Source organism: Rhinolophus hipposideros (genome assembly GCF_964194185.1).
Source record: "Rhinolophus hipposideros genome assembly, chromosome: 12".
Taxonomy (NCBI): Eukaryota; Metazoa; Chordata; class Mammalia; order Chiroptera; family Rhinolophidae; genus Rhinolophus; species Rhinolophus hipposideros.
The window spans coordinates 24369320-24397249 of record NC_138058.1 but is presented as its reverse complement, the minus strand read 5'-3'; the positions used below and the strand labels follow the sequence as shown (position 1 = coordinate 24397249).

Sequence of the window (27930 nt, the reverse complement as noted above, 5' to 3'; positions counted from 1 at the left end):
AAGAACTTTAAGCTAGGCTTTGAAAGATAGGTTATGTCATCACTAACATCAATAACAAATTTACAGGGAGATGGTGGGTAAAGTATCCCTACAGAGTTAAGCTTTTTTTTTTTAATTGGGGAATACTGGGGAACAGTGTGTTTTCCCAGGGCCCATCAGCTCCAAGTCGTTGTCCTTCAATCTAGTTGTGGAGGGCGCAGCTCAGCTCCAAGTCCAGTTTTCATTCTTTAGTTGCAGGGGGCGCAGCCCACCATCCCATGTGGGAATTGAATCAGCGATCTTGTTGTCGAGAGCTCGTGCTCTGACCAACTGAGCCATCCGGCAGTCCCGAGAGTTAAACTTTTAAACTAAAGCATACAGTTTCAGAGTGGTGACATACAAAGTCTCCTGAGATAGGCTGACTAGCTGGCTTGCAGGACTCTTTCAGAAAAAGGCTGTATGTATATTCATACATCCACACATCCACACACAGAATGTGTCATTCTGTTTCTTTTTGGTGTAAATGACCATCTTGTCCTGGGGTCAAAAACTGTCATACAGCTCTTTGTGTCCCCATTGCTTTGCACAGTGACCCTTAGAAATTAAACACCTGGGGCCGACCCAGTGGCCCAGGCGGTTGGAGCTCCATGCTCCTGACTCCTAAGGCTCCCGGTTCGATTCCCACATGGGCCAGTGGGCTCTCAACCACAAGGTTGCAGGTTCAACTCCTCGAGTCCCACAAGGGATGGTGGGCTGCGCCCCCTGCAACTAAGATTGAAAGAACAACAACTTGAAGCTGAACCGCACCCTCCACAACTAAGATTGAAAGGACAACAACTTGACTTGGAAAAAAGGCCTGGAAGTACACACTGTTCCCCAATAAAGTCCTGTTCCCCTTCCCCAATAAAGTCTTTTAAAAAAAAATAAACACCCATTTTTCAATCAATTTTGGTGTTCTGACATTAAGAGTTACTCTTTTGTTCTTTTCTAGGAAATAAAATTGATTGCCTAATACCCCAGGCCATCAACTTTGTGTAGAGAGTAACACAAACAAGCTGAGATTTTCAGTTTTCTTTTTTTTTTTTTTTTTTTTTTATTAGTTTCAGGTGTACAAGACAAGGTAATAAATACTTAGACTTCACCAGAGATTTTCAGTTTTCCTTTCCCTGATTTAGAAACCGTGGTTAGTTTGGCCAGGGGCTCCCGATCAGCAGCGCCTCCTTGAATGCTGGATTTGTGTGAGAGCGACAGAGGCGCTATCTGATAAGAATCCCCACCCCAAACCAAAATAATTCTAAAAACACAAGTTAGTTTGGTCATTGGTTCCTTCAACTATTTGGTTCCCCTTCTTCCCTGTTGATTCCCTTTACCAAGATGGCCGCCGGCGAGCTCTCCCCTGATTGGTCAGATTTTCAGGCGGCTGTTCTAGCCCTGCCCCCGCCCCCCACACTCCCGTTTCCTAAATTCTCGGGTGTGTAACCGGCACAGACCAGCGGGAGTGGGCGGGGCGGGCGCCGGATGTGACGTTCACGGAAGCTACGAGTGCCGTCCGCAGGCACAGGTGGGGAAGGGTCCCGGGAACATGGAGGGGCCGCGACGTTGAGCGTGGTCGGACTCCAGGGGAGCAGCCGTCGTGAGTGTGGGGCTTGCAGCCTGCGCCTCCCTCGGACCCCCGCGTGGCCCGCCGCTCGCGAGGCCCCTGGCGGCTCCGGTCGCCAGCCAGGCCCAGCGCGTCCACGCCTCTCGTACTCGAAAGACCCGAAAACCTTGGATGATTTTTGCCCGGGGTTGGCAGCTTGGGCTTGAGTGTCTTCAAGAAGGGGGCCTCAAGCGGTTGTCCGGAGGCCCCTGTCCGCCGCATACGCCCCCTCGGCTCGTTCCTGCTACCTCCTTTGTCCTCCTCATCCCTCCCCCTCAGCTCTTCACGACATCTCCCCGTGCTCCCGCTTACTTGCGGGTGCTCATCTCCCCTTTGGAGTGTTAGTCGGCCCTGTAGGACCCGGCGCCCCTTGCTGGCCCCGGGAGGGGGTTGCATTCTCGACCCAAAAGCTCCTCTCCCGAGAGGTCCTGAGGTGCCACAAGCATCCTCGGCTTCAGTGAGCTTTAGCGGGCCCTGGGCTGACTTTCCTAATTAGACGCCTCGAGGAGGTTTTAGATTTCCTAATTGCTTTCCGAGCCCCCTAAAAAGGCTTTGCGGGAGATGGAATGCCTCTGCATCCCTGGTAATTAGCCACCGCTGTTGTACCGGTCGTGAGGATGTTTTAGAAAGAGCGCGGTGGGGAAAGTGCGACCTGGAGATAGAACTGGCCAGGAGAAGGCTGTCTCTGAAGGAGGCGATAGTGGAGAAGCAGGAAAAGAGGTGATCGACACGTGGAACTGAAATGTGAGGATTTCTGGGCAGATCAGCATCCTGACGGAAGCAAACAGTCTCTCTTGGGGAGGAGTACGACTGAAGACTGAAAAGACGAAAAGGGGCCAGTTGACATAGGGCCTTGAATTCCAAAATGAATTCTACCGTAGCTTGTACGTTCTAGAGCGTGCTGGTTAGGATGTGCTGTAGTTCAATGGGTGTCAAATACCCAGACACTTTGGAAACGATGTTGAGTGCTATCTAATTAGAAGCTGGAATCTGATTCCCACGGCGACAATATCTAGGAAGATTGTACAATTACTGCAGTTTGAGACCAGGGAGGGAAGACTCCCAGGTTTTTTGTTTGTTTTGTGTTTTTTTTTGCTTTCAAGATACCTTTGTGCTCTTTCGTTATTCAGAGAGTGCTTTGTTTTTGAAGCTCGAGTTGAGTACATTGTTTTCGAGATCTAAATTCCTTGCCCTGGTATGATGAATGATGAACATAGACCGGAGGTGTGATTTAGTGAGTTGTGATTTAGTAAGATTATGAGCATCCCTTCCCAGACCAGTTCCCCTCACTAACCTTGCGCACAACTATGAAAAAGGACACCACAGAAAAATATCAGTTACTCTCAGGTTAAATAAAAATTATTAACTTGAAGTCAGTTAACGATCATCAAGAAAGTTCGTTGAGTATGATCTGCCAGGCACTGGAGTGGATGGAAGTGGGTAACCGGGAGGAGAAATAATGCAAAACGTATAAGGTGCTGTCCCTCTTACAGTGCTGAGAGCAAGGCCACCTACTGACGGAATGATTAGCGTGAAGCGTAGAACTGAACCCCTTGTGGCCCATTATAATTATACTCCTGTATCACGTAATCGTGGGATTTTGAGTCTGCCAATCGTTTTATCATTGTGATATGGGCTTCCTCGAGGGTCTCAGCCTTCTTGTGGGAAAAGGACCTTATTTGATAGGAGCCATAGCATATGGTATTTTTCTCTAAATGTCTTCGCAAGGTAGAGGTTTGTGTGATAAACACACGATATGCTAAGTTGTACTGGGATGATGTGGTTGCCATCCCACATGGCATCCCATTATGTTGATGCCATCTTTTTTCTCTTCTGTTTCAGAACTTCTCGGTCCTGATGTCTGACCATGGAGATGTGAGCCTCCCTCCCGAAGACCGGGTGAGGGCTCTCTCCCAGATGGGTAGTGCGGTAGAGATAAATGAAGACATTCCACCCCGTCGGTACTTCCGCTCTGGAGTCGAAATTATCCGAATGGCATCCATTTACTCTGAGGAAGGCAACATTGAACATGCTTTCATCCTCTATAACAAGTATATCACGTAAGACACCTCCAGTTTCTTTTTATTTTCTGGTGACCGATGATGCCTCACTCTTGTGCTCATTTATTTGCCAGAATTGCTAATGCTAGAGAACTTCACAACATCATTAGCATTAATCATTTTTGCTGTCAGCTTTTACATATTAGCTGTCCTTGACATTCAAAGGCATGAGTACTGAATGTATTCTTTTCATGACTCAGTAATTTCATGAGTAAGAGACCGAGCTCTTTGGATTGTGCCCACACGGCCCAGCTGTTAGGCAAGAGTTGGTGGTTAAACGTCACATGTTTTGTATGGATATATGTTTTTCCAGTCATCTCTCATCTATCAAGGCAGCCAATCATGGGATTAATATTGAAGGCTTTGCAGAGCCAACATTCCTCATCTGTACTTATTTTGTGTAGCAAATTGAGTGATTCAGGAAATAGTTTTTTTCTTAACCTTTATCATGATCATGCAACTCATCAAATAAGAATCGACCACCTACTGCTTGTGTGGCTCATTGTAAGACCTTTCCCTTCAGTTGCTTAACATCTTAGCGTGGGCAGCAAAAAATGGAAGATTTCTGTATAATTAACAGGGAACACCTCCTAAAGCCTCAGTGATAAGGAAATGATGTGTGTGATTTAAGAAAAGAATAATGTTAAGGGCTTCATTTATAATTCCTAGTCTTGTTCTTTCATAATACCAGGACCTTATAAAAAATAATAATAATTAAAATGTATCAGTATGTCTCTTACTAGTTCATAGAGCATTTCACCTGCATTGTTTCACATGATCTTAACAGTTCTGTGTGTACTGATTAGTACTCATCATCTTCCCGTGCTGCAAGTGAGGAAACAAACTCAGGGGTTAGGGATATGCTTTGTTCCACAGTTTAGAGTGACAAACCCCAGATTTTCCAACTCTTCATTCAGGATTCATTCTAGAGCATCAGTCCTGTTCTTTTTGTTTTCCTTTGAGTAATGTTCTGTGAGTGGAGTCTTGAGCATAATGACTATTTTTTTTATTACTTTTTATTATTGTTTTTTGAATAGGTAACTCATACATATGGTGCAGAATTCAGAAGGCACAAAAGGGTGTAAATTCTTAAAAACTAAGTCTCCCACTACTCCTCTGTTCCCCCAAACCCTCAGTTACCTTGCCCAGAGACATTCACTCTTAATTTCCCATATCTTCTCCCAGAGATGATATATGTATGTTAATTATATCACAATAAGTTTTTGATCACATACTACTCTAAAGCAGGGTATCTATCTCAGTGTTGGCATCACTGACATTTTGGGCTGAATAATATGTGGGGACTGTCCTGTGCATTGTAGGGTGTTTATCAGCATCCCTAGTCTCTACCCACTAGATGCCTGCAGCACCTCCCCCATACCAGTTGTAAAAACCAAAAAATGTCTGCAGGACTTAACCTAATGTTCTCTGAGAGGCAAAATTGCCTCGGTTGAGAACCAGTGCTCTAAATAAAAGTAGGTGTTAACAGTGGATTCCCTAGGATTCATATTGTAATTTTAGAGAGGAGAAAACGGACCATTGTTGTCTTTTTATTTTTTATTTTTTTTAAGTTTAGAAGCAGTGCCTGTTTCCTGAAAGATCTTGCATTTCTTCCATGCTATCACACCTTGTCATGTGGCCTTAATGTTGGTAAAGTTTCATAGAATTATAATTACTTTCAGTCTCTCCTTGCTGTTTTGAGTTTTTCATTCCTAGGCACAGTGAGTGCAAATTTTATTTTCCTGAGATGTTTCTTTGGCTTCTAGCCCTCTCTTCATATATTTTTCTACTGATAGAAGTAGTATTCTTGTATACTTCCAGTAATCTCATAGATAGTTCAGTTCTTCCAGAATGAGACTCAGAGGCATAATTCTTTGGGGAAAGTTCAGTAGAATCCTGGAATTACTCTACCAGATGTTTTCTGAAGGGCCCTGTTTCCTCACATAGAAAGTGCTTTGACGACAAGGACCATATTCGTTCAATAAATATATATTGCGTATACTTACCATCTACTTGGCACTGCGCTAGGCCCTGGATATATGGTAAGTAAAATGGTGCGTGCCCTTATTGGTGTACCTTTCTAGTTCTAGGAGAAGACAACAAACAGTAAACTAATAAATACGTAGTCACAAAATGAGGAAAGCAACAGAGAGAGTGCTGTGATAGAGAATAACCAATATCTACTTTAATAGAGTGGTCACGGTAAGGTCTGTCTGAGAATATAAGATTTAAACCGAGACTGGCAGTAGCGTTGCAGTAGCGTTGGTCATTGCGTTTGGAGTGCAGCAGGTGAGGAGGGAGAACGACTCCAGATAAGGTCAGAGAGGCAGGCAGGGCGGAATCATTCAGAACCTTATAGGCCACAGTAAGGAATTTACATTTTATCTTGAGAACAATAGAAAGCCATTGAAAGTTTTAAGTGAGACTGTAACCTAATCTTACATTTTAAAAATATAAATTTTGGTTGCTGCGTGGTGAATAGTGGAGGGAGTGTTAAGAGAAGGCAGGGATATTAGTTAGGAAACAGCGATTCAGGAAGGAGGCTGGTGGCTTGAAGGCGGGTGGTGGCCTGGAAAGCAGCAGATGGATTTGGTATTCAGGCGGTAGAGTACAGGGAACTTACTTAGGGTTTGGGAAAGAAGGTTTCTGCCTTGAGTAACTCAGAATGTGGTTGTCCATTTACTGAGATGGGGAGAGTGTTGAAAGGGGTTGGGTAGGGCATAAATTCAAGAGTTCAGCTCTGGGTTTTTTTGACGTTAAGATGTTAAGTTGGAGATTGATGTGAGACATCCCAGTAGAGATGTCTGGTAGGAGGTCGGATGTTTCCGTTTGAACTCAGAGACATCTGGGTTGGAAATACAAACAGAGGAGTCCTCAGCATACAGTGGTTCTGAAGCCATGAGAACCACTAAGACCTTCTAGCACAGAGGTTCTTCTTCTGGGATCCAGAAACCCCATGGGGGTTCAGTGATAGAACTCGGGGTCCATGGATTTGGTTGGGAAAAACTTATTATGTTTACTACCTCTACCTGAAATTTAGCATTTCCTTCCATTTTTAATATAGGCCTCAGATGGTGGTAGTATTAATGATATAGGCATATCTTAGAGATATTGAGGGTTCGGTTCCAGACCACCATAGTAAAGCAAATTTTGCCATAAAGCAAACTTTCTGTTTTCCCGGTGCATATAAAAGTTATGTTTACACTATACTGTGGTCTGTTAAGTGTGCAATAGTATTCTGTCTAAAAACCACTATGTGCATACTTTAATTTAAAAATACTTTATAGCTGAAAATTGTTAACTATCATCTGAGCCTTCAGCGAGTTGTAATCTTTTTGCTGGTGGAGGGTCATGTTGATGAAAATCCAACATCTGCGAAGCACAGTAAAACAAAGGATGCCTGTATTTGTAATTTTGTCGCCAATAGAAATCAAGATATTTCATATCACATTACAGTTGTTGCTGATATCTCAAGGTAGCATTTACACTTATTACTACTTCAGAATTACAGTGCAGAGCTATTAAACCCATGACTAGATCCTGTTTTTTAATGCACCAACAATTCATTAATAAAGAAGCACACATCACAATTTTTTGTATTTTGAAAACTGTATTTTAGAATTGGTTTCTTTTGTAACTCTTTGTATTGTATGTTATATCTTAAAAAAAAAAAATCTGAGGAGGAGTCCATCGGCTTCACCAAGTGCGGAAGGATCCACAGCCCATAAAAGGATAAAGAATCCTTGTTAATGAGACTATACAATGAGAAAAGGAACCCAGGACTGAGCCCTGTGCTTGGTTAGTGGAGGGAGGGCCAGCAAAGCAGACTGTGAAAGAAAGTTCGAGAAGTAGGAGGAAGTTCAGGAGAGAGTGGTGTCTTGGGAGCCAAAAGAGACCAGTGTTTACAAGAGAGGAGCCATCTGGGTCAGATGGGTCAAATGGGTGAGAATTTGGGTTTGGGAACGTGATGTCATTGATGATTTTGGTAAGCCATTTCACTAGCATTAAAGAGACACTAGATTAGGGTGTGTTGAAAGGTGAATGGACAGCAAGAAAGTGGAGACAGTGAGTATATAACAGCAAACTTTTTGTGAAGGGCCACTTAGTAAATATTTTTGGCTTTGCAGGCATTTAATCTGTCACAACCTCTACTTTGTAGTGTGAAAGCAACCATAGACAATAAACGAATGAAGTGGCTGTGGCTGTGTTCCAGTGAAACTTTATTTACGAAAACAGGTGGTGAGCTGGATTGGCTCCACTAGCTGTGGTTTGCCAAGACCTGGCATAGACAACTCTTTGTAGAAGTTTGGATAGGAAGTAAATAAATTGGAAAAATGAGAAAGTAATTGAAGGGGGCCAAGGAGGACATGAATGTGTGGTATATATTTTAAGATAAGAGATTATAGAGCATCTTATTTGCTGACAGCAAAGATCCTGTGGAGAAGAGGCTGGTGTTACAGAAAAGAGAAAGTTTAACGGTAGCAGTAAACTCCTAAATGGGCAAGCGGTAGGATTAAGAGTACATGCGTTCTTAAGACATTGGTATTTTTCTGTGACTGAGTGTTACTTTGAGTGACATAGATGTTGCAGGAAGGAGCGTTCTTGGCTTCACGCAGGAAAGAGTGCAAGCGTGCGCCAGACAAAAGAACAAAAGTAGTTTATCGTGAGGGAGTCCGCTCCACAGGCAGAGTAGAGGCTGTCTGAGGCAAGAGACAGCCCCATCCTCCTCATGGCTGGGCTTTTAGTCAGTTAAGCTTTTAAATATGGGAATAAGGGGAGGAATATTCTTATTAGTTCTCGGAAGGGGTGGGTTTTTCCGGGAGTTTGGGATGTTCCTCTTTTTTGTCCTTATATGGTCCTCTCCAGAGGTGTCATGGAGCAGGTGGGCATGTCGTTTAGCTTGGAGATGTATTTGGAGATGTATTACAATGACTGTATAATGTGGCCGGAGGTTATTTAGAGGGGACTTGTGTTGCCATCTTGGTCTTGGCCAGTTCTGGTTGGTTTCCTTGTCTCATTTACTGGTCCTGGTTAATGGTTTTCTTGGAGGCCCTACCCCCACCCTATCTCATGAATATTAGTGTTAACAGCAAGACTGTATGGGGAGTCTGTCCCTGTATACAGTTCCACTCATAAGACCATTTGTTATGATGAAGTAGGCCTGGAGGAGAGTTGAGTGAGAAGGGGGGTGGGATGTAGCAGCTTTTTCACTTAATTTGTTAGATTTAGGGTTTAATTTGGGAATTCATTGGATTGACTTGACCTGGATCACACAATGTAGCTACCTTCATTTTTCTTGCAGATATCCTCAAGACCCTAATTCTGATTCTGTGAACTGACAAGTCCTAAGAATAGGAAAACAGCTCTAGCTCAGTATTCTTGGTCTGTTTTTCTATTGCATTTTGCTTGGTCTATTCCTGTCAGTAACAATGGCTCCGTTTGGCAATTATTAAACTGAGGAGAGAGGCAGGAGGAGGGCAGGCATCTACCTCACCACTCCTCTGCCTCCCCCACCGTTGGGAGTCATTGTTCTAGACCTTTTGTGGATCGTTTAATTCAGGAGTTTAAAAGGCATGTTTGTTCTTTTCCCTGGAGCAGTTCTGGCATCTTAATGATCTCCAGCACATGTCCCCCCGCAGAGCTTTTCCCTGCTGCAGGAATGCTTTGCCTTTTGCAGACCCCAGTATAGAAGGAGCTTCCGCAGATGAAAGCAGTACATATTTTCATGCTGAGCACAGACAATAATCCAGGCAGTAGATTCTTTCACAGCTTTTTATGGTCATTGACTAGGCTACATAGAAAGGAGTTACAGAGGACTTAAGCAATTCCTGTCTAGTGAGTGAGCCTCCCGTAACACAAATGTGCTTTCTGAAAATGGTCCGTCACCTGCACTGAAAGTGGCCACCTAGGATTGAGGCTTATAGGCTGAAGAGGGTCTTCGTCTGTGATGATGCTTATTTTTCTGATTAGCTTTTTAAGATCGGAAGGAATGAGAGTCCTTAGTACATTCATGTTACATAATTTCTGCTTAAATTTTTTAATTGGTTATTTTTATACAAAATTAATATTTGCTCATGGTTAAAAGGATTTTTTTTAAACAACAGCAAGGGAAAAATTAAAGTGAAAAGCCTCATCCACCAGAGATGACCACTGTTATGTGTCTTGTGTGTAGAAGGAAATGTTTATGCCCATGCAAGCACGTGGGCTCACATGTTTATCCCTTTTCCGTAAAGCATGAATGAAATCATACAGTATATTCTGTTCTACAACTTGCTTTCTTAACAGTCCTATCTTTCCATATCAGGACATCCTGGTTTATCTCACTCCGCCTCAGGGCTCTTTCTTCTGCCTGGAACAGTTTTATCCCAGACCTCTCCATGGCTCCCTCTCCGCATCCTTACTTATCTATTGCCTTTCCAGTGATACCCTTAGCTGCCTATCTAAATTCTCAGCCCCCCTTCACTTTCTATTCCCCTTCCCTGTTAATGACTTTTTCTTGTACGGATTATATACATAGTTTTTGTTTTGTTTATTGTCTGTTCCTCCACTGTAATGTATACTCTCTGGGGAAGAATTTGTGACTGTCATTCATTGCCAAATCTCAGCCTTTACGACAATGCTTGACCTCCTAGTAGATGCTCTATAGATATTTGTTGAATGAATGAATAGGTGATTATGCTTTTTATCACATTCGAGTACACCATAACTTGTTAAATAATCCTCTATTGATAGCCATTTAGGTTTTCAGTTTTCCCTGCTTTTATGAACAATGCTATATTGAATAGTCTTATACATATATCTTTGTACTATTGTGTAGGACAAATTCCCACAAATAGAATTGTGAGTTTAAAGGTTATGCAAATTTAAAATTTTTAATACTGTCTTCCCCCCCTCGCCCTCCCCTAAGAAAAAAATATTATCAAATTATAGTCTTGTTAAGAGTGTGTAAGGACACCCATTTCCCTACATTGGTTATAATCAACCTGTAAGCCTTTGCTAATCTGATAGATGAAAATGGTATCTTAATTTCAATTTCTTTCGTTATAAGTAAAGTTGAGTACTGTTTCATATACTTATTCACCTTTTGTATTTACTTTTCTTGTCTTTTTTTTTCCTTCCATTGTTCTGTGAGGTTGTTTGCCTTGTGTTTTTGCCAACACGTCTTTGTTTTCGTACATTTCCTCTCTCCAGGCTGCAACCAGATCTAACTCCAGAGAACAGTATACATCTGGGCCACAGCTCTTCTATGCCTAGAACGTTTCTAACCCCAGTGTTAACGTTTTCACGCGTTCTTCTTGCTCACGTTTTGTTTGTTTGTTTATGAGTATAAACAATCACGTAAGCATGTAGTAGATGCTAGCCGTGTACCGGGCCCTGTGCTCAGCGCTTTATTTCTTTATCTCTTTAAGCATCACAGCAACCCTATCAGGTGGTACTATTTTCTCTCCGTATATATAATTTATACCTATAAAGAAACCGAGGGATGGTAAGATTAAGTAATTTGCCTGAGGTCACGTGGCCAGTAAATGGCCGTGCCAGGATTTGAGCCTGGGCAGGGTGGCTCCGGAGCCTGCCCTCCTAACCACTAAGTTCTGTTTCCTCCAGGATGGGAAGGGGGTTATGTTGCCCATTCTCTGCTTTCAAGAGACCCTTCTGCCCATGTGTCCCCATCCAGAAAGTGGACAACAGTTGTTAAAACAAGGAAAAGGTATTCACGTACACCTTGGTCTTTAGTGCCAAGGTGAGAAAGTTACTGAATTATAAGTCTCTTGAACATAAGAACTGTGTCTTTATCTTAATATCCTCTTAGGACTCCATGGTTGAACAAATAAATCTGTACTTGTTTTAAATATAGACGTCAAGGAAACTGTTTTATATCTTTTTCATGAACTCAAAGGGAAGGTTTTTAGAATCATTTTGATTTTAGAATTCCTCCCTGCCTGAGGGGTCTTGTCAGATTGGATTGAAATAAAATTTTTACGTGTCAAATATAGAACTGAAAGCGGAGGGCGAATTTATAGAGGCTTTGTTTGAGGGTGGGGATATTTTCTTCTTTTCCCCTTACTGAGGCTTCCTCCTCTGTTTTCTCCTGCCCAAGTGCAGAAAATGCAAAAGAGTCAGTTAGTCCCAGCTACAGCGTTTTTTAGGGCCATGAGCCAGCTACCCTCAATTTACTTGTTTTGGGTCTCAACTTATATTTATTACAGCTTAATTCTATTCAAAGACCTCTTTGTTCAGAACCCTTCCAACAGTTGTGAACTTCCCAGGAGCCATCGGGAGGCAGTTGTGGTGCAGTGGTTAAAAGAGTAGACTCGAGCTGGCCTCCTGGCACTGAAATCCTGGATTCACCACCTTGGGCTCTGACAAGATACTGGACTTCCACTTATTTGTGGATGGCCCCAAGTAGACATCCTGAATGTTAGAGGTCTGGGAATTGAGTCAGTTTATTTTTCCCACTGAGCTTGCCAGCCAAGGACAAAAACTGAAGGAGAATATCTAGCACTTAAGTTTCTCTAAGCACTTTTCATCAGAGATCATAGTGCACATTCCACATGTAACATGCACATATTATGCACATGTAATGCGTTTACTGTCTAAGTGCTTAATATGATGCAAAGAGTATTCTTCTTTGCAGGAACACGAATCCCAAAAGAGAAAAAGCCAAAGTTAAAGGTCACAGAGGAGGAGTAGAAGTAGAACGTGGGTTTTCTTTTAGCTTCCTGCCCTTGGCTGCCAAACTGTTCTCTGAAGAATGATTTGTGACAGAAGCCCTTTCCTTTGAAATTTTGTCACTGTCTCAACAAGAAAAGAATCTCTTTGGAGATATATTTTTGGGCACAGGATAGGCTTTTTTGTTGTTGCAGGAGTCTGGTGCTTGCTGCTGCAGGCCTGCTTTGGGAGTAGAGGGAAACAGTCTATTGCTCTTTACAGGGTTAGAGATGGTTGGGGGGCCTGGCCTGTCTGAGTGTGCCTGTTATCCCTCCCCTGCACATCTGGAAACCCGTCATGCAGTGGCTACGATATAAGGGAGTTACGTTGCTTTAACGTCTTTTGGACTTGTGGACATTTTCTTTGTATCGTAATCGTTCGGATCTGTTCCCTTAGGCTCTTTATTGAGAAACTTCCAAAGCATCGAGATTACAAATTGGCTGTCATTCCTGAAAAGAAAGACACATTAAAGGTGGGTCTTCACTTTCACTATTGCCCATCTAAAATTTTCAAAGCAGCACACACTAATTTCAAGGTAAAAGTGGTATGTCTGCATCTGAGCATCAAATCCTACAATAGGATGTGAGGCCGTTTCACCAGATCAGTATGAAGTAGCAGGTATGGTACTATAGGGGGCTATTTTAAATCATATTTGGAAACATTGTTGCCATTGCAAATTTGACTTACATCTTTTTTACTGTTCTACTTAATTAGCTGGGAATTGTTCTAATGCTCAGTTTTGTGTGTGTGTGTGTGTCTCAGAAATTAAAGGAGATTGCATTTCCCAAAGCAGAAGAGCTGAAGGCAAAGCTATTAAAACGATATACCAAAGAATATGCAGAATATAATGAAGAAAAAGTAAGTATATAACAACAAAAAAAGGAAATCTTTTTGGTTTCTTAGGCTGTGCCCTGTGATTATATGATATTTCCGCAGATCCTTTGATTTTAACGTGATGCTTTACTTTTTTTTGGCAAAGGCCAGAAACTAAAAAAAGTAAAACACAAGTGTTTAGGCTGAGAATTCTAACACAGGTTTAGCCTGCTTGTCCATGAGGGTAACTTAAGGGACAGAAAATCTATTGCTTGTCTGCTGTATCTAGAGCGAGAACCTAAGAACAATGAAAATTTTCACTAAAACATAAGTTTTCAGATCAGAGAATATGCCGGATTTGATTCACATTTGGTTATACCTGAAACAGGCTGTACCTGTTTGAAATAATTGACTTTTTAAAAGCCATTTTCAAATGATTCTTGTTAGAAAGAGTCAGCTCAGGCACGTGGAGAAACTCCCAAGACGCCGTCAGTGCTCTGTCAGGTGTGAGTACACGCTGCAGGCACTTCTGCCTTATTTTGTAGCGCTCTGCCGAGCTCTGTTCGGGACTCTGATGGTGGGAATCAGCAGAGAGGTGAACAGCTACAAGGCATATGTTTCTAAGGCATCCAGTGAGTGAAAACCTTAATGAAGGAGATTATTACTTGCTATTTCTTGTTCATTAAAAATGTCACTCTATGTTGAACTGGTCACCAGAAAAATTTCGGAGTTAATATTCAATAGAGACCCCCAACATAGCCAGTCTAAGTTTGGATTTGGTTCTATTTTATAGACTCACTTGGGATATAGAATGTATACATGGCACAGATAGAAAATAAAACGGTATGATACCAATTATGAGGTGCAGACAAAAGTTGCATCAAGAGTTTGGTAAAGAAGAAAATGCTTTAGTTAGAGTCATTGGGAATGGTCCTAAGAGGATGGGACTCGAACTGCCCTTGAAGAATAGGTATGCAGTGGCTAGATGGACAGGAGTGGCTACTCTTCCACGTCAGGAGAGGTTCCGAGGGAAGCATGGATTCTGTGTGGGGAAATCAGGCCAGAGCAGAGGTACATTTTGGGAAATCCCTCCCCCAAAAGCCTTGTCCTCCTGAGGTGTAAAGTTGCCTGACTGGAGTGTTAGCTTAACTCCTATTCTTTTCTTGTAGAAGAAGGAAGCGGAAGAATTTGCCCGGAACATGGCCATCCAGCAGGCGCTGGAAAAGGAAAGACAGAGGGTAACACAACAGAAGCAGCAACAGTTGGAGCAGGACCAGTTCCATGCCTTTGAGGAGATGATCCGGAACCAGGAGCTAGAAAAAGAGCGCCTGAAAATTGTACAGGAGTTTGGGAAGGCGGACCCCAGCCTAGGTGGACCTCTGGTGCCTGACGTGGAGAAGCCCTCCCTAGATGTGTCCCCCACCGCACCTGTCGCACCCACACAGCCTTCCGACTGTCATACAACTGTGAGGCCTGCCAAGCCACCTGTGGTGGACAGGTCCTTGAAACCTGGAGCACTGACCAACTCCAAAAGTAGTGAGTCCCTTTTCTCACGTCCTCTTCCATCTCAGCTGCAGCCAACAGAGTGTCATTCTAGGCCATTCAGCCGAAGATTACCCCCACGATTCCAGTCCGTAGGCTCTGGTCACAGAAACCCATTTGATCAATATGACCATCCGACCACGTTGCCTATACTATCAAAGTGGCCTTCAGTTGAACCATATCATTTACCTGATCCCAGGTGGATTTTCAGAAGCACGAATAATGTCCTTGAAAATCATACCCTCAGCTTTGAAGGGTTATACAGAGATTTGCAATGTTCAGAAAACTAGAGACCAGTGTTGGCCTTCTGTAAAGGAAACTTGAAATTTATTGTACCACTTTGCAATTTAACCACTGACTTTCACAGTAAGGTGGGGGACAGGGGCCACTGAATTGTGCTTGCCCTGAAAGCGTTCTGATTCTTACGGAGCTTAGTTGGGAAATATAGTGTATATAGTCGGTGATAGTTCAGTCTAGCCCTACAGCCTGTTGACAGTCTTGCCTCCTCTCGCCAGTGATTGACCATCTGAGAAAATAATAGTAGCTGCAAAATGATAAGAATACCTTGGTTATAGAATAGATCTTTTGGTGTAGGAACAGGCTTTCCAGTGGTCATTTAAGGAAGTTAGCTTTGCTGACGATCCACTTACAGAGACAGTGTAAGAGAGGGCAAGGGGTGCTGGACTCCGACGCCTGGCCTTTAGGGTTTCTTCCCACACGTCGGCAGTCTTCTATCTTACTACTGTTCCTTCATACGTCTTCACTACTCTGGGAACATTGAGCTCTCACATTCCCAGAACACTTCCTGGACTGTCTTACCCAAAGAGGTCTGTTAACATTTGCCCTGAACCTCAAATCTCCTTTCTCTATCTCTGCCTTCCCTACTTTTCTTCACGGTTTCCCAGATCTCCTTCCCTTCGATCAGATTAATTCTGTTCTTAAAACTCCTAGAACTCTTATCATCTGTAGTACAGTTGAAATCATTACCTAAGAGTGTAGTCCTTTACAATAACTAGATTTTAACTTCTTGCAGGTTAGGGCTTGAGTCTTATTCCTATTTGTGTTCCCTGTGGACTGAGCACAGTATCTACTTGGTATGCACTTGGTAAGTGATTATTAAATTGAAAGGACAGGACTGTACCAAACCTTAATTCAGAATCTTCAGATCCTGTCCTTAGACTCCCATATGACTCTTTGGCTCCTGCTCTGACATTACCTCTCCAGCATTTCAGATCTTGCTGTTGAATGTACAGAAGCAGAACACCCTTTTTCACTTTTTCTTTTTCTTTTTAATGGAACTGCGACTGTGAGCGATACTCACTGACTTTCGCCTGCTGGCTCTCTCCCAGGGTTTCTCCCCAGTGCTCAGGGCCTGAGTCCGGTGTTGGCATCTGAACCAGGTGATGAGCTGCTCGGTTCATGTATGCTTTTTTTCAGGACCAGAATATGTTTCTTGTTTTGTTTTATCACTTTAACTTTCTTCTAAATGAACTAACTTAGAAGTAAGTAGGTACCCAAATTACTTTCTGTTGTCTAGAATGTATCCTGGTTTATTTCTTTGAAAGTCATACTCTTTGATATTCTTATCTGAGAGAAAAGAGAGATTTAAAATAAAAATGAAAATTTAGTTGAATGAGATTTTTTTTTTAATCCTTTATATTAGATGGTGACAGAATTTCTGAATAGCTCAGAAACTTCTTTTAAGTAGTAGTTTATTCTTGTCTTAACTTGAATGATTAAAGCCTCTTTTCTTTTCTTGGAATAATGTACTCCCCACAGCTGTGGCCAGAGGTTAGAGGAGAGACTTGATAGCCCTCTTTCTTCTGCCATTTAGGTTGAGATTCCCACTCACTGCCTGAAATTGGGGTGTGGGGTGAGCAGTGATTTGGCATTGCTCTCCCAGGGCTGCCAGCTCTGAGTCTGCTTGGGGAAGCTTAGCCGGTGCTCTCAGACTGTTCCCCTTTCTCCACTACAGCTCCTACAATCGACGGACTGCGCCACGTGGTGGTGCCCGGGAGGCTCTGCCCACAGTTTCTCCAATTAGCCAGCGCCAACACTGCGCAGGGAGTAGAGACATGTGGAATTCTCTGTGGAAAACTGGTAAAAAGAAACACTCCCCTGAGCCGAGACTGTTTCTTCCCCCTTGGCCTCCTGTGAGTCAGAGAAGATATCCAGGGTCAGTTACTCTTTGCACCGACCCCTCTGCTGAAGGCACCGTGGACAGCAAAATGCTGTGTCCCTTTGAATTTGGTGACCCTGTATTTGATTGATTTTCAGAGTCCTTTGGTTACTATTGAACTGATTCTTTTAATGCTAGTAGTAAGAAATACCTAATTCTAAACTTCATCGGAAGATCCAGTCATTACCTGTGTGTCACTTTTCGAACAGCTTCTTTAGGGTAGGACCGGGGAATATGAAATATGTAAGGCACAGAGCATGTGTTCATAAAAAGTACCCCTGCACTTTGGAGAGATGGGAGCTATACACCAAAAGATAAATAGCATGCTAAATAGTGTGTACAATAAGAGCACTAGGAATTTTGAGGAAGGAAAGGTCATTGAATGGAGCCACTTACAGAACCCATCACTAACTGCTGAATGAACAGATGGGTGAAGTGGAATCGCATTAGACTGAGTCTTAACGGGTGAGGAAGACTTAGAGGAGCAGTGAAAGGGAAACTACTTTAGACACGAGCAAAGGAAGAGAAGTGGTACTGTACGTGAGCTTCTCAAGAACCTCGAGTAGACGCATTTCACGGCAGCAGGAGATTCCCAAACGGCTGTGGGCATCTGTGGCTTTGCAAGCGCCCCCCAGGCAATGCACATGAGCAGGGAAGGAGGCGAACCCCAGAGGTGAGGGGCTCAGTGAGCAAGATGTAGACTGGGGTAGGAGGGGCCTTCACTTATACAGATGTTTACCTTTCCACTGCTGTGACAGAGAGAGGTTGCATCAGTGCCAGGGAATTGTGACGAGCTGTTTTCTCCTTGGGCAGATGAGGAATGAATTTACCATCACCCATGTTCTCATCCCCAAGCAAAGTGCTGGATCTGATTATTGCAACACAGAGAACGAAGAAGAGCTTTTCCTCATACAGGATCAGCAGCGCCTCATCACACTCGGATGGATTCATGTAAGCAGTTCCGAGCTCTCCGAGGAGTAGGCTCTTCTTTCATGATGTTATAAACACACTGCTAGTTTCTTTCTTTGAGCAAAGTGAATCATATTCAGATTATTTAGATGATTGTTTTTCCCCTCCCTTGGATGCAGGCTTGATTTCCCTAGCATACTTGATTACTTACACTCCAGTATGACTGCTGGGAACTACTTAGGGCTTTTAAATTTTTGTTATGAAAAACTTTTTAAATAAAAATGATCCTTTTTTTTGGCAAATAGTAGGTTTTTTTTGTTTTTTATTTTATTTTTTTAGTTTCAGGTGTGCAAAACAACATAATAATTAGACATTTACACCTCTCACAAAGTGATTGCCCCAAGTCTACTACCACTCTGACATTGTACATCGTATGTACCGTAGCTATTCCAATACCATTGACTGTGTTCCTTATGCTGTACTTTATCTCCTGTGACTATAAATATATATTTAATTATAGTTGACATTCAATATTACTTTATGTTAGTTTCCAGTGTACAGTGCAGTGGTTAGGCATTTGTATAATCTACGAAGTGATCCCCCTGATAAGTCCAATACCCATCTGACACCCTACACAATCTTTATGACATTATTGATTAGATTCCCCATACTGTATTTCACATTCCTGTGACTATGTTGTGACTACTGGTTTGTATTTTCCTATCCCTTTACCTTTTCTCCCACCCCCAACCCCCTCCCATCTAGCAACCATCAGTTTTTTTCTCTGTATCTATGAGTCTATTTCCGTTTTGTTTGATTCCACACGTAAGTGAGATCATATGGTATTTGTCTTTCTCAGTCTGACTTCTTTTACTTAGCGTAATACCCTCTAGGTCCATCCATGGTGTTGCAAATGGTAAGATTTCATCCTTTTTTATTGCAGAGTAATATTTCATTGTATAAATGTACCACAATTTATTTATCCAATTGTCTATTGATAGGCATTTTGATTGTTTCCATATCTTGGCTATTGTGATTCGCTCTTCAGTAAACAGGGGTGCATGTAGTTTTTTGAATGTAGTGTTTTGGATTTCTTTGGATAAATATCGAGAAGTGGAATTGCTGGGTCATAAGGTAGTTCTATTTTTAATTTTCTGAGGAACCTCCGTTTTCCAGGGTGGCTGCACCAGTTTGCAGTCCGAGCAACAGTGCATGATGGTTTCCTTTTCTCCACATCCTCGCCAACACCTGTTGTTAGATAGCCATTCTGACAGGAGTGAGGTGGTATCTCACAAACTTGTTTTTAAAGTTTCCCTGGAGTGTGAATGGTGTTGGGATGCTGGCCTAGAATATATGTGGACATTGACTATACCTTTATACAGATGATGTTTCTAAATATAAGTCCAAATATTTTAAATTAGCCAAAGAAGTTAATTCAGTTGCTTGCATTTGGTTTTTCTTAAAGTAGCACATACCTTTATGTAAACAAGAAGAGCCACCAATATAGGTGATTTTTAAGTATCTGCATATCTTCTGTAATCTTTTGGTAATATTCAGGTAAAATATAATTCTATCCCTAAAGATTATTTCTAAAGTTTTCTTTCTATTCCTTTTCAATCCCTCACTCTCACAGACCAAGCTGCTTTTCATGTTGTGTGACAGGGTTACTTAGAAACAATTCGGCTCATTTCTGGATTTGGCAAGATTACACACACTTGTATGTTAGAATTTGGGAAATACTGACCTGCGAGGCAGTCCCATGTGCCTCTGTCCTTTATTCAGCTTAATTACTGTTGTGTATCCCCCATTATAGCATATCAGGGATGAAAACTTGTTCCTTACCTGCCAGGGGATACCAATTTGAGTAAGATATGATTTTAGTCTCATATCTCATTAGGAGATTAGACTCACAGACAGACAAGTAATAACTCTTCCTGCGAGGCAGAATGTGCCAAATGCCTCGAGCTGCACAGAGAGCCCTGTGGAATTCAGAGAAGGGAAGCATTGCACTTCATGTAATTTACTAAAATTTTGACAAGATGGGTCCAGGGAGAGTTCCATAAGGAAGGGAAAGCACTGGAATAGCAGACTGCATTCCTGCATCATCATCGAGTGGTCCAGTTTGCTGGAGCTGATGGTTCTTATCAAGAAATGGTAGTAGACAAGCTTTAACATGATACATTGGGTGGACAGGCAGAATAGTTATCCTTTTTAATAAGTGGAGAGCCCTTAAAGGCTTTTTGGTTTTTCGGTTTCTTTTTCTGTATTCATGATTACTTCTTTTTTTATTAAAGTATAGTTGACATGCAATATTATATTAGTTTCAGGTGTACAATGTAGTGATTTGACTTTTTGAGTAGAGCAGTTAATGATCAAAGCCATACTTCAGAAAATGTAAAATAAAGGTAGTTTTAAGATAGGTCAAGGCAGGAAGATCATTTAAGAGATTAGAATGATGATAAAAATCTCATAATAATGTGAGCTAGGGTGATGACAGTGCATTTGGGGGGGAGGAGATGAATGTACATTTCAGAGGATGTGGGAATGAGTAAGAGAGGATGATGAGTAAAAGTCAGTGATGACTTAGAGATTTGGGGCCTGACTCATGGGAATGGCAGTGATCCTGTCATAGGCAGAAGCAGGGGCTCAAGGAAGAGAACTTACTTTGTAAATGGTGTGTGCAGTTCTAAGCATGTTGAATTTAAGGTACTGGTGAGACAGTAAATCAGTGGAAATAGTTATCAGGCAGTTGGATATGTGGCTGGAACTTGGGAGCAAGGCCAAGGTAGAAAGAGATCTGGGAGACCTCTGCATAGAGCTGCCCTTGGAGGCCTTGCAACTAGAGGAGAGTGGAGAGCAAGAAGAGATTCACTGGCCGCTTGGGGGACAGGCTAGCCAGGGTTTATAGGGAGTAGGCAGTTATGAAGCAAAGAGACGTAAGAGAAACGTGGGGGTAGGGTTAAGGCACAGAAGCCAAAGGAGGAGGAACATTTTAAGAAGAAACTTTAGGATGTCAACTATGTCACATACTGCAGAGAGCTCAAGAACGATGAAGACCTGGATGAGTCTGTTGGATTTAGTGAAATCACTAATGACCTCGATTTTGTAGGTTTTAAACAGTGGTGGGAGTAGATTATAAGGGTTTAAGAAGTAATGGGGTGAGGGGCGGTGGACCCCGGCCCCCGTGGCTCAGGTGGTTGGAGCGCAGTGCTCCTAACACCTAGGTGCCAGTTCAATTCCCACATGGGCCAGTGAGCAGCGCCCTCTACAGCTAAAATTGTGAACAACAGCTCTCCCCCGAGCTGGGCTGCAGTGAGCAGCTGGAGGTCTGACAACAGACCCACTGCCTCAGCTGGGAGTAGTGCAACGCTCATAACACCAGCATGGGCCAGGGAGCTGGGTCCTACACAACTAGACTGAGAAACAACAGCTTGAATTGGATTCGGGAGGAGGTGGAAGAAAGGGAGGAAAAAAAATAAAGAAGTAATGGAGATTGAGGTTGTGGTGATAGGAAACTGCACACTAAGTTTTTGAAGAGCTCAGCTCTAAAGGAAAGAGATGGGGAGGTGGATTAAGGAGTAGCCAGGCTGACAGAAAGGTTGCCTGATTTATGGTGTAGTGTGAAAGGCTTGACCGTGTTTTGCTTCAATTCTATTTTTTTGAAACCTTTATATTTGAAATATAACATATAAGAAAATACATAAACTGAATTACGAATCGTTTAGCAAACATCTGTGTACACACACTTGTACACACCAAGGTCAAGAAATGGAACATTGTCCAGAGCCTGCTCCCATTGCCATGCCCTCCCCAGTCACGCTTCCTCCCGGGGACAGGTAATCCCTCTCCTGACTCTTCTGGAAATCCTTTGCTGCCTTTTCAGTTTTACCACCTAAATGTGTCTTCCTACATGCGATAGCTTACAGTTTTGCCTGGCTTTGAACTTTATGTAAATAGAATTATATAACATGTACTCTTTTTTTTTCATTAGAAATACTTTATTTGAAAGTAATAGTATAACTGTGTACATAATATGGTTGTGTAGCCATACATATGAATATTTTCATAAATCTTAAATACCAACATAGGTATTCATAGGTATATAACCATAAGTACATAAGACTGCGTTTCCCCCAAAATAAGACCGGGTCTTATATTAATTTTTGCTCCAAAAGACACATTAGGGCTTATGTTCAAGGGTTGTCATTCTGAGAAATCATGCTAGGGCTTGTTTTCCAGTTAGATCTTATTTTCAGGGAAACACTGTATGTATTCTTTTGTGTCTGGCTTCTTTTGTTCAACATTTCTAAGGCTTACCTACATTCTTGTGTGTGGTTGTCTGAATGTTTTTATTGCTTGGTGAGCCAGTGGGGGCAGGAGAGACAGGTAATGTGGAGGTAGGAATGTCTCAAATCAAAAATACAAATGGGGCGCTCATCTTCACGTGGAGAAGCAAACATGCATTTCTCAGAGACAGAATTGAAGGAAGAGAGAAAGAACCAGAGAGACTTTCGGGGTTATATTTGGAGAGGTTGAGGAAACTCGTTTTAGGTGGCCTTGATTTCAGCAAGGTCGGAGTCTAGACCCACTGCCCCACGGGAGGGAGATGGGTTTAGGAACTGGAGAAGATGGGGGAAAGTTTGAAGTAATTACTGTTTAGACTTTAGGTAGAACTTAGTCACAAATTAATAAAAGGATTTCTAATAGCAGTGAGTGCCCAGCTGGGAACAAATTTAGGGCCTAAATTGATATTTCTCCTCCATGATATTTCTGTACTATTCCTTCATAACTTGGGATTATAAACAAACAAAAAGTACACCCAACAGTGTATTCATATCTTACTATTGGCAGGAGGAGAATGCAAAAGATCAGCTCTTCCTTCTGCACCTTGCTAGCTATTATACAAACCAAGTTCCTGATCGAAAGCTTTGTATGGCTGTGTATTGATCACAACTATTGTGTTACCCCCAACCCAATATTCCAGGTACGCCTTCACGTGGTCTCAGGCTGACTTAGCCAGCAGTGCGCTCCTGTGGCCGCTCCACTCCCGCTGAGGGGCCCAGGCCGCCCTCAGCATTCACCCCCCTTGCTCGTTTCCGTTCCTTTGGTGTGTTGTTTTCTCTTCATAAAAATGCCTTCCTTTGTTTCCAGCACAATGGGCATAACTATGTTTTCAAGAATCTGTGAAGGTATGAAATACAGTATGGGGAATATAGCCAATAACGTAAAAACTATGTATGGTGTCAGATGGGTACTAGACTTATCAGGGAGAATCACCGCATAAATTATATAAATGCCTAACCACAGCACTGGTGCACCTGAAACTAATAAGGAAAAAGTCAATAAATAAAAAATAAAAATGTGAAAAAAAGGAAAAAAACGTAAAGTTCCTTTTTGGGGACAGTTATTAAAATTAGAATGTGAACTGAGCATTAGATAATAGTAGTGTATAAATATTAAATTTCATAACTGATAATTTGAAAAAAAACTGGGAAGGGAAGGAGAGAGAGAAGGCATAGTAGTTAGAGGAAAACAGGCTCAAGACCAAGTTTTTTTATTTAGTTTAACAATTATTTATTGAGCCCCTGGTATGTGTCTCCACACTGTCTTTCTAGCTAACCCAACTTTAGATAAGAGGCCTAGATTGGCTTCTGTTGGCCTCGTTTGTTCCCAGTTAGAATTTCTAACCGTGGGATGAAATGTGCTGGCACGGGCCGTTTGTCCCTAGCAGTCTATGGGATCATATTATTATCAGGTAGAAACCGTTTTTCCCTTGTGGTCACCAAAGTTGTTACCTGCCTGTGAGGACGTGTGTGTGGATTTCCTGTCAGCACTCAGCTACCACGTTCCTGTCCTGCAGCCCTCTTCCACCTGAGCTGCTCACAGCGTTCTGCAGAGTGGTGCCCCTCAGACAAGGCAGCACATGAGAATCATTTGGTGAGCTTTTTAAAAAAGAAGAGCTCCCTCTCAGGATGGGTATTTCCAGGGGCAGATCACAAGAGACTGTGCTTTTGTCAGGCTCTTCAGGAGCTTCCTGTTTTGCACAGCAGATTTAAAAACACTGGTCAAGTACACGTATTTATTTTCTGTGCTTTTCTGCAGTGAACAGTGAAGGTCTTTTCGAGTCATATTGGGTCTTTTCCCGTTCTTGTTATCTAAGATCACACCCCCTCTAAGATGAACATAAGTCATTATATAGTTGTTTATTTGTATATAAGGTATGTGCTGGATAAAACATTATATGTTTAATTGAAAACAAATGAGAGAAACTGAATGTACATTTAGATGGTGCTTTAAGTGTTACCCTTACATTTCAATATCTTTTTCCTTTTCCTAAATAAGACAGGGTCCTTTGTGTGATTTAACTACCCACTGAAATCCCAGCCCCCTCTGCCTCTCATATCCGTGGATGTTATGCTTTAACCAAAGGACAGGTTTTGCCACTTTTTCTTTTAGAGCCCCAGACTCCTGCTTGACCTTTTAACACCTCTATCAGGAAGAAGACTCATTCATCTAAGTGTGCTTTGTTAAGTCCTTGACTTCTACCAGGTTGCAGCATTGCGCAGCGTCTACCTTCTGTTGCAGAACGCTGACTCTCCATTGTATAGAGAGAGCTTGTGAGGAGCTAAATAAGACTTGATGGTCAACTAGAAATTATAAGTCTCTTCACATATTCATGTTAAACTGTACTTATTTACAATGCTGGAAAGGAAGTTCATTAGTTATTATGAACTTCAGGTGTACCCCTCATGGCTGCAAATGGCTTTGTACTTGACAAGGCCATTGTGCCAGCTGTTGAGAACTATTTGTCTCTACCTTCCTTCGTGGCTGTGTATTCTCATGAGGGGGTCTCTCACCTTTTTTCTCTTCTCAGACTCATCCCACACAGACCGCCTTCCTTTCCAGTGTTGACCTGCACACTCACTGCTCCTACCAGTTGATGTTGCCGGAGTCGATAGCCATTGTCTGCTCCCCCAAGTTCCAGGAGTAAGTACACAGGATGCGGCTCAGGGCATTACAGGGAGATAGTGGGGGAAAGCCTCCGATGACAAGCTCTCTATTCTTAAGGCCTTGTTCTCTGTGAAATATGTAGATTGTGGTATTAATGGATTGTTCTAAAAGGCTTCCTTTTGAGCCCCATATCCTGATAAATCTGTTATACTTGTTTAAAAAGATATCCGAGCAATAATTACGTTGCTTTTCTAAGAAAAGGACATAAGAAATTTGAAATGTTTGATGTGAAGCAGTAGGAATTTTAAGAGATTGATGTCAGATTAGAGAATTTCAAAGTAAACAGATTATCTCAATGTTAACTTCTTTTTCATTCTAAAACCTGTTGTTTACTATGACTTCTCCCAGCAAAGTTAGTGTGGTGGTAGCAATGAGTCATTCCCTAACTGATTCATTCGCCGGGAAGAGACCTATGAGCCAGAACACTTTTGAAGCTGTCTCAAAATGAGCTCTGCCCTGTTGCTCTGTGTGTGTGTGTGTGTGTGTGCACGTGCGCGCGTGCAGGATTGCAGAACCACCTTTGCTTGATTCTGGGCCTGATTTTTGTTATTTCAGAACTGGATTTTTTAAACTAACTGACCATGGACTTGAGGAGATTTCTTCCTGTCGCCAGAAAGGATTTCATCCACACAGCAAGGATCCACCTCTCTTCTGTGTATGTATCTGTGTAGGAGACAGCAGGGCTGTGCCTCAAGCAGGCAGGATAGTCAGAGCTGATGAGGTGCATTACACTTTCTGACCCACATAGAAGCCTAGCCTTGTCACCTATCTTTCCAAATCTTCCTAATAAGGACATACGTGGGAAGCAGTGTGGGATAGGAGCTGTTAGGAGTCTTTGCTCTGCCACTTATGGACTGTGTGTTTTTGATCGGGCTACTTAACCTTCCTGGGCCTCAGCTTTCTTATCTCTAAGTGGGGATGATAATAATAATACCTATTTTATAGGGTTATCGAGAGGATTAAATGAAATAATGTACAGAAAGTACCTAGTGCAGTAAGGTGGCTTATTAAATGTTAGTTGGGTTTTTTTGTTTTTTTTCCATCAACATCAGTTGCTAAGCCTATACTTTGATAGGAGATTTGAAGTCAAAGGAAAAAAGCTACTTAAGATAGGTAAAGTATATTTGATTCTGGAGTTTTGCTTAGATAATAGGGATTTTTATAACTTTCTTAGGACGCTTTTCTCCCCTAAGTTGTATTCTGAGAATAAAAAGTTTCAGTTGGTGATAAGATCAGTATGTTTCAGTTTGCTTCTCAAATCCAATATGATAAAAAAAAAAAATCTAATATGATAGTATTGCTTTACTCCATGCTGGCCATGGAGTATTATTATTACTTTTGGGTTCACTGAAAAGTGACCAATATGGAAAAGGGACTCAGAATCTTATCTTATAAAAGGAACTGGGGATGTTTAGAAGAGAAACCCCAGGGAGGACCTGAGAACTAACTAAGTGTTGGAAGAATTGTTGTATGAAAAGGTGTTGGGGGTAGTTCCAATGACTCACAGAAATAAAACTAAGACCTCGTGGAATGACAGTTTTTAGCTGATCGTGAGAAAGAACTTTCTGATGCATCTCTTCAAATAGGTTAGGCTGCCTTAGAATATAATAAATGTCAAGGTACCAGAATGTTGAAACAGAGGCTACACAATCCCCCCAAAAGGCCGAGGTTTTCAGTTACGAAGACCCCTTTGCATGTCAAAAGTTAGCGTTTCCCATGTGAGAGTGCGTGTGATTTATTATCTGGTTCACATAGTAACCAAAAAAAACTGCAATGAATTCAGCGGTTCTTTTAGATAAATGTATACTTTATGAATGATTCTAGAATATAGATGCATTTTAAAAATAAATGAAAATATATGGACCTATGTTGATTCAGGCTAAGATAGGAATTGGCGAAAGTAATGATTTCCATACCCCTTACCATAACTGCCAGTTAAGTAAGCAGCCTGGCTTCCAGACTGGGAACGACTAGCTAGAATGAGTGTTTTAAGTAAGCAGTCTTAAAAAAGGACTTTCCAGAATTTTCCAGGACTTTCCCTTTTCCCCTCTTGCAGAGCTGCAGCCACGTGACCGTTGTGGACAGAGCAGTGACCATCACAGACCTTCGATGAGAGTTTGACTCAGACACCTGTCAAGAACTTTAAAACCGCATCAGTGTACTGTAGCCCCTTAATTTAAACTTTTCAGAAAGCTCTGAAAGCTTTTTTAGACAGAGTAGAAAGTGAGTATCATCTGGGGGAGAACTGACTTTCCATTTCTGGCTTGAAAAGAAATAATTGAATATATATATTTAGGCAAGTCTGGAAAATAGCACTGTCATGCTAAAGCAATTTTTCAGTCTACCTGCAACTAAAAAGTTAAGTTGAAAGAATGGTATAGTGAACACTCATATATCCTTTGTTCTCGAGTTAGTAGTTAACAGTTTTTTTCTTTCAGCTCACCTAATTTCTCTGCCAACTTGTTTATTGTTTACCTTTGGACTAATTAAGGGCATCTATGCAGAAATTTGAAAGCCATTCAGAAAATCTTTGGGTTTTCCTGTGGTTTATGGCAATATTAATGAAGTTTATAACAAGGGCCAGGGACAGCTCAGTATGTCTGACCAAATGGTGAGGCTTGAACACCCTGAAGAATGATTGTGTCAGGAATTATTGTTATTTAACAAATATTTCAGGATATTTTTTTCCTCTACAATAAAATAACAGTTAACTTGTTTGTGTATGTTCTGGAGTGATCTGTTTGATCAAGCATTGTCTAAACAGGCTGACTAAAAGGTCTGGTTGTTTGGGGAAAATGGAATTTGAGATGTACTACCATCGAAGGTGTGTCCCAGTTCACTTTTAATTGTTCAGTGTTTTTTGTCTGCCTGTTGCCATCGTCCAGGGCTGTGAAGTCACCTGTTCTTTTGGTGCTGTCTCAAGTGGGTCATCCCATTCACTTCCTCCTTGTGCCCTAAAAGCTTTCAGGTGAAGATAATAGAGCCTTTATTTGGAGTGCCAGGTTATACTCCACAAAGAAATGATTACATTCCCATGCCGCCTCACCCTACCAATTTTATTGTGTTGGCTATTCTTTTCTGACTTAAGC

The 27930-nt window shown here is 41.9% G+C and overlaps 1 protein-coding gene across 8 annotated transcripts; it reads left to right on the top strand.

The window, feature by feature from the left end:
* The first annotated feature begins 1471 nt into the window (after positions 1–1471).
* On the top strand, positions 1472–27556 carry STAMBP (STAM binding protein). 8 transcript variants are annotated; one of them, XM_081069519.1, is made up of 10 exons: positions 1472–1540; positions 3461–3678; positions 12784–12859; positions 13150–13245; positions 14370–14736; positions 16718–16842; positions 17735–17872; positions 24705–24817; positions 25397–25496; positions 26898–27556. In XM_081069519.1, the coding sequence occupies exons 2-10, from the start codon at positions 3476–3478 to the stop codon at positions 26952–26954; spliced, it is 1275 nt and encodes a 424-aa protein (XP_080925645.1). In that variant the 5' UTR covers positions 1472–1540; positions 3461–3475; the 3' UTR covers positions 26955–27556. The 8 variants fall into 8 exon arrangements, with proteins under 8 accessions (XP_080925645.1, XP_080925646.1, XP_080925649.1 ...); XM_081069520.1 differs by having other exon boundaries at positions 1502–1612; XM_081069523.1 differs by having other exon boundaries at positions 1520–2201.
* Positions 27557–27930: the final 374 nt, after the last annotated feature.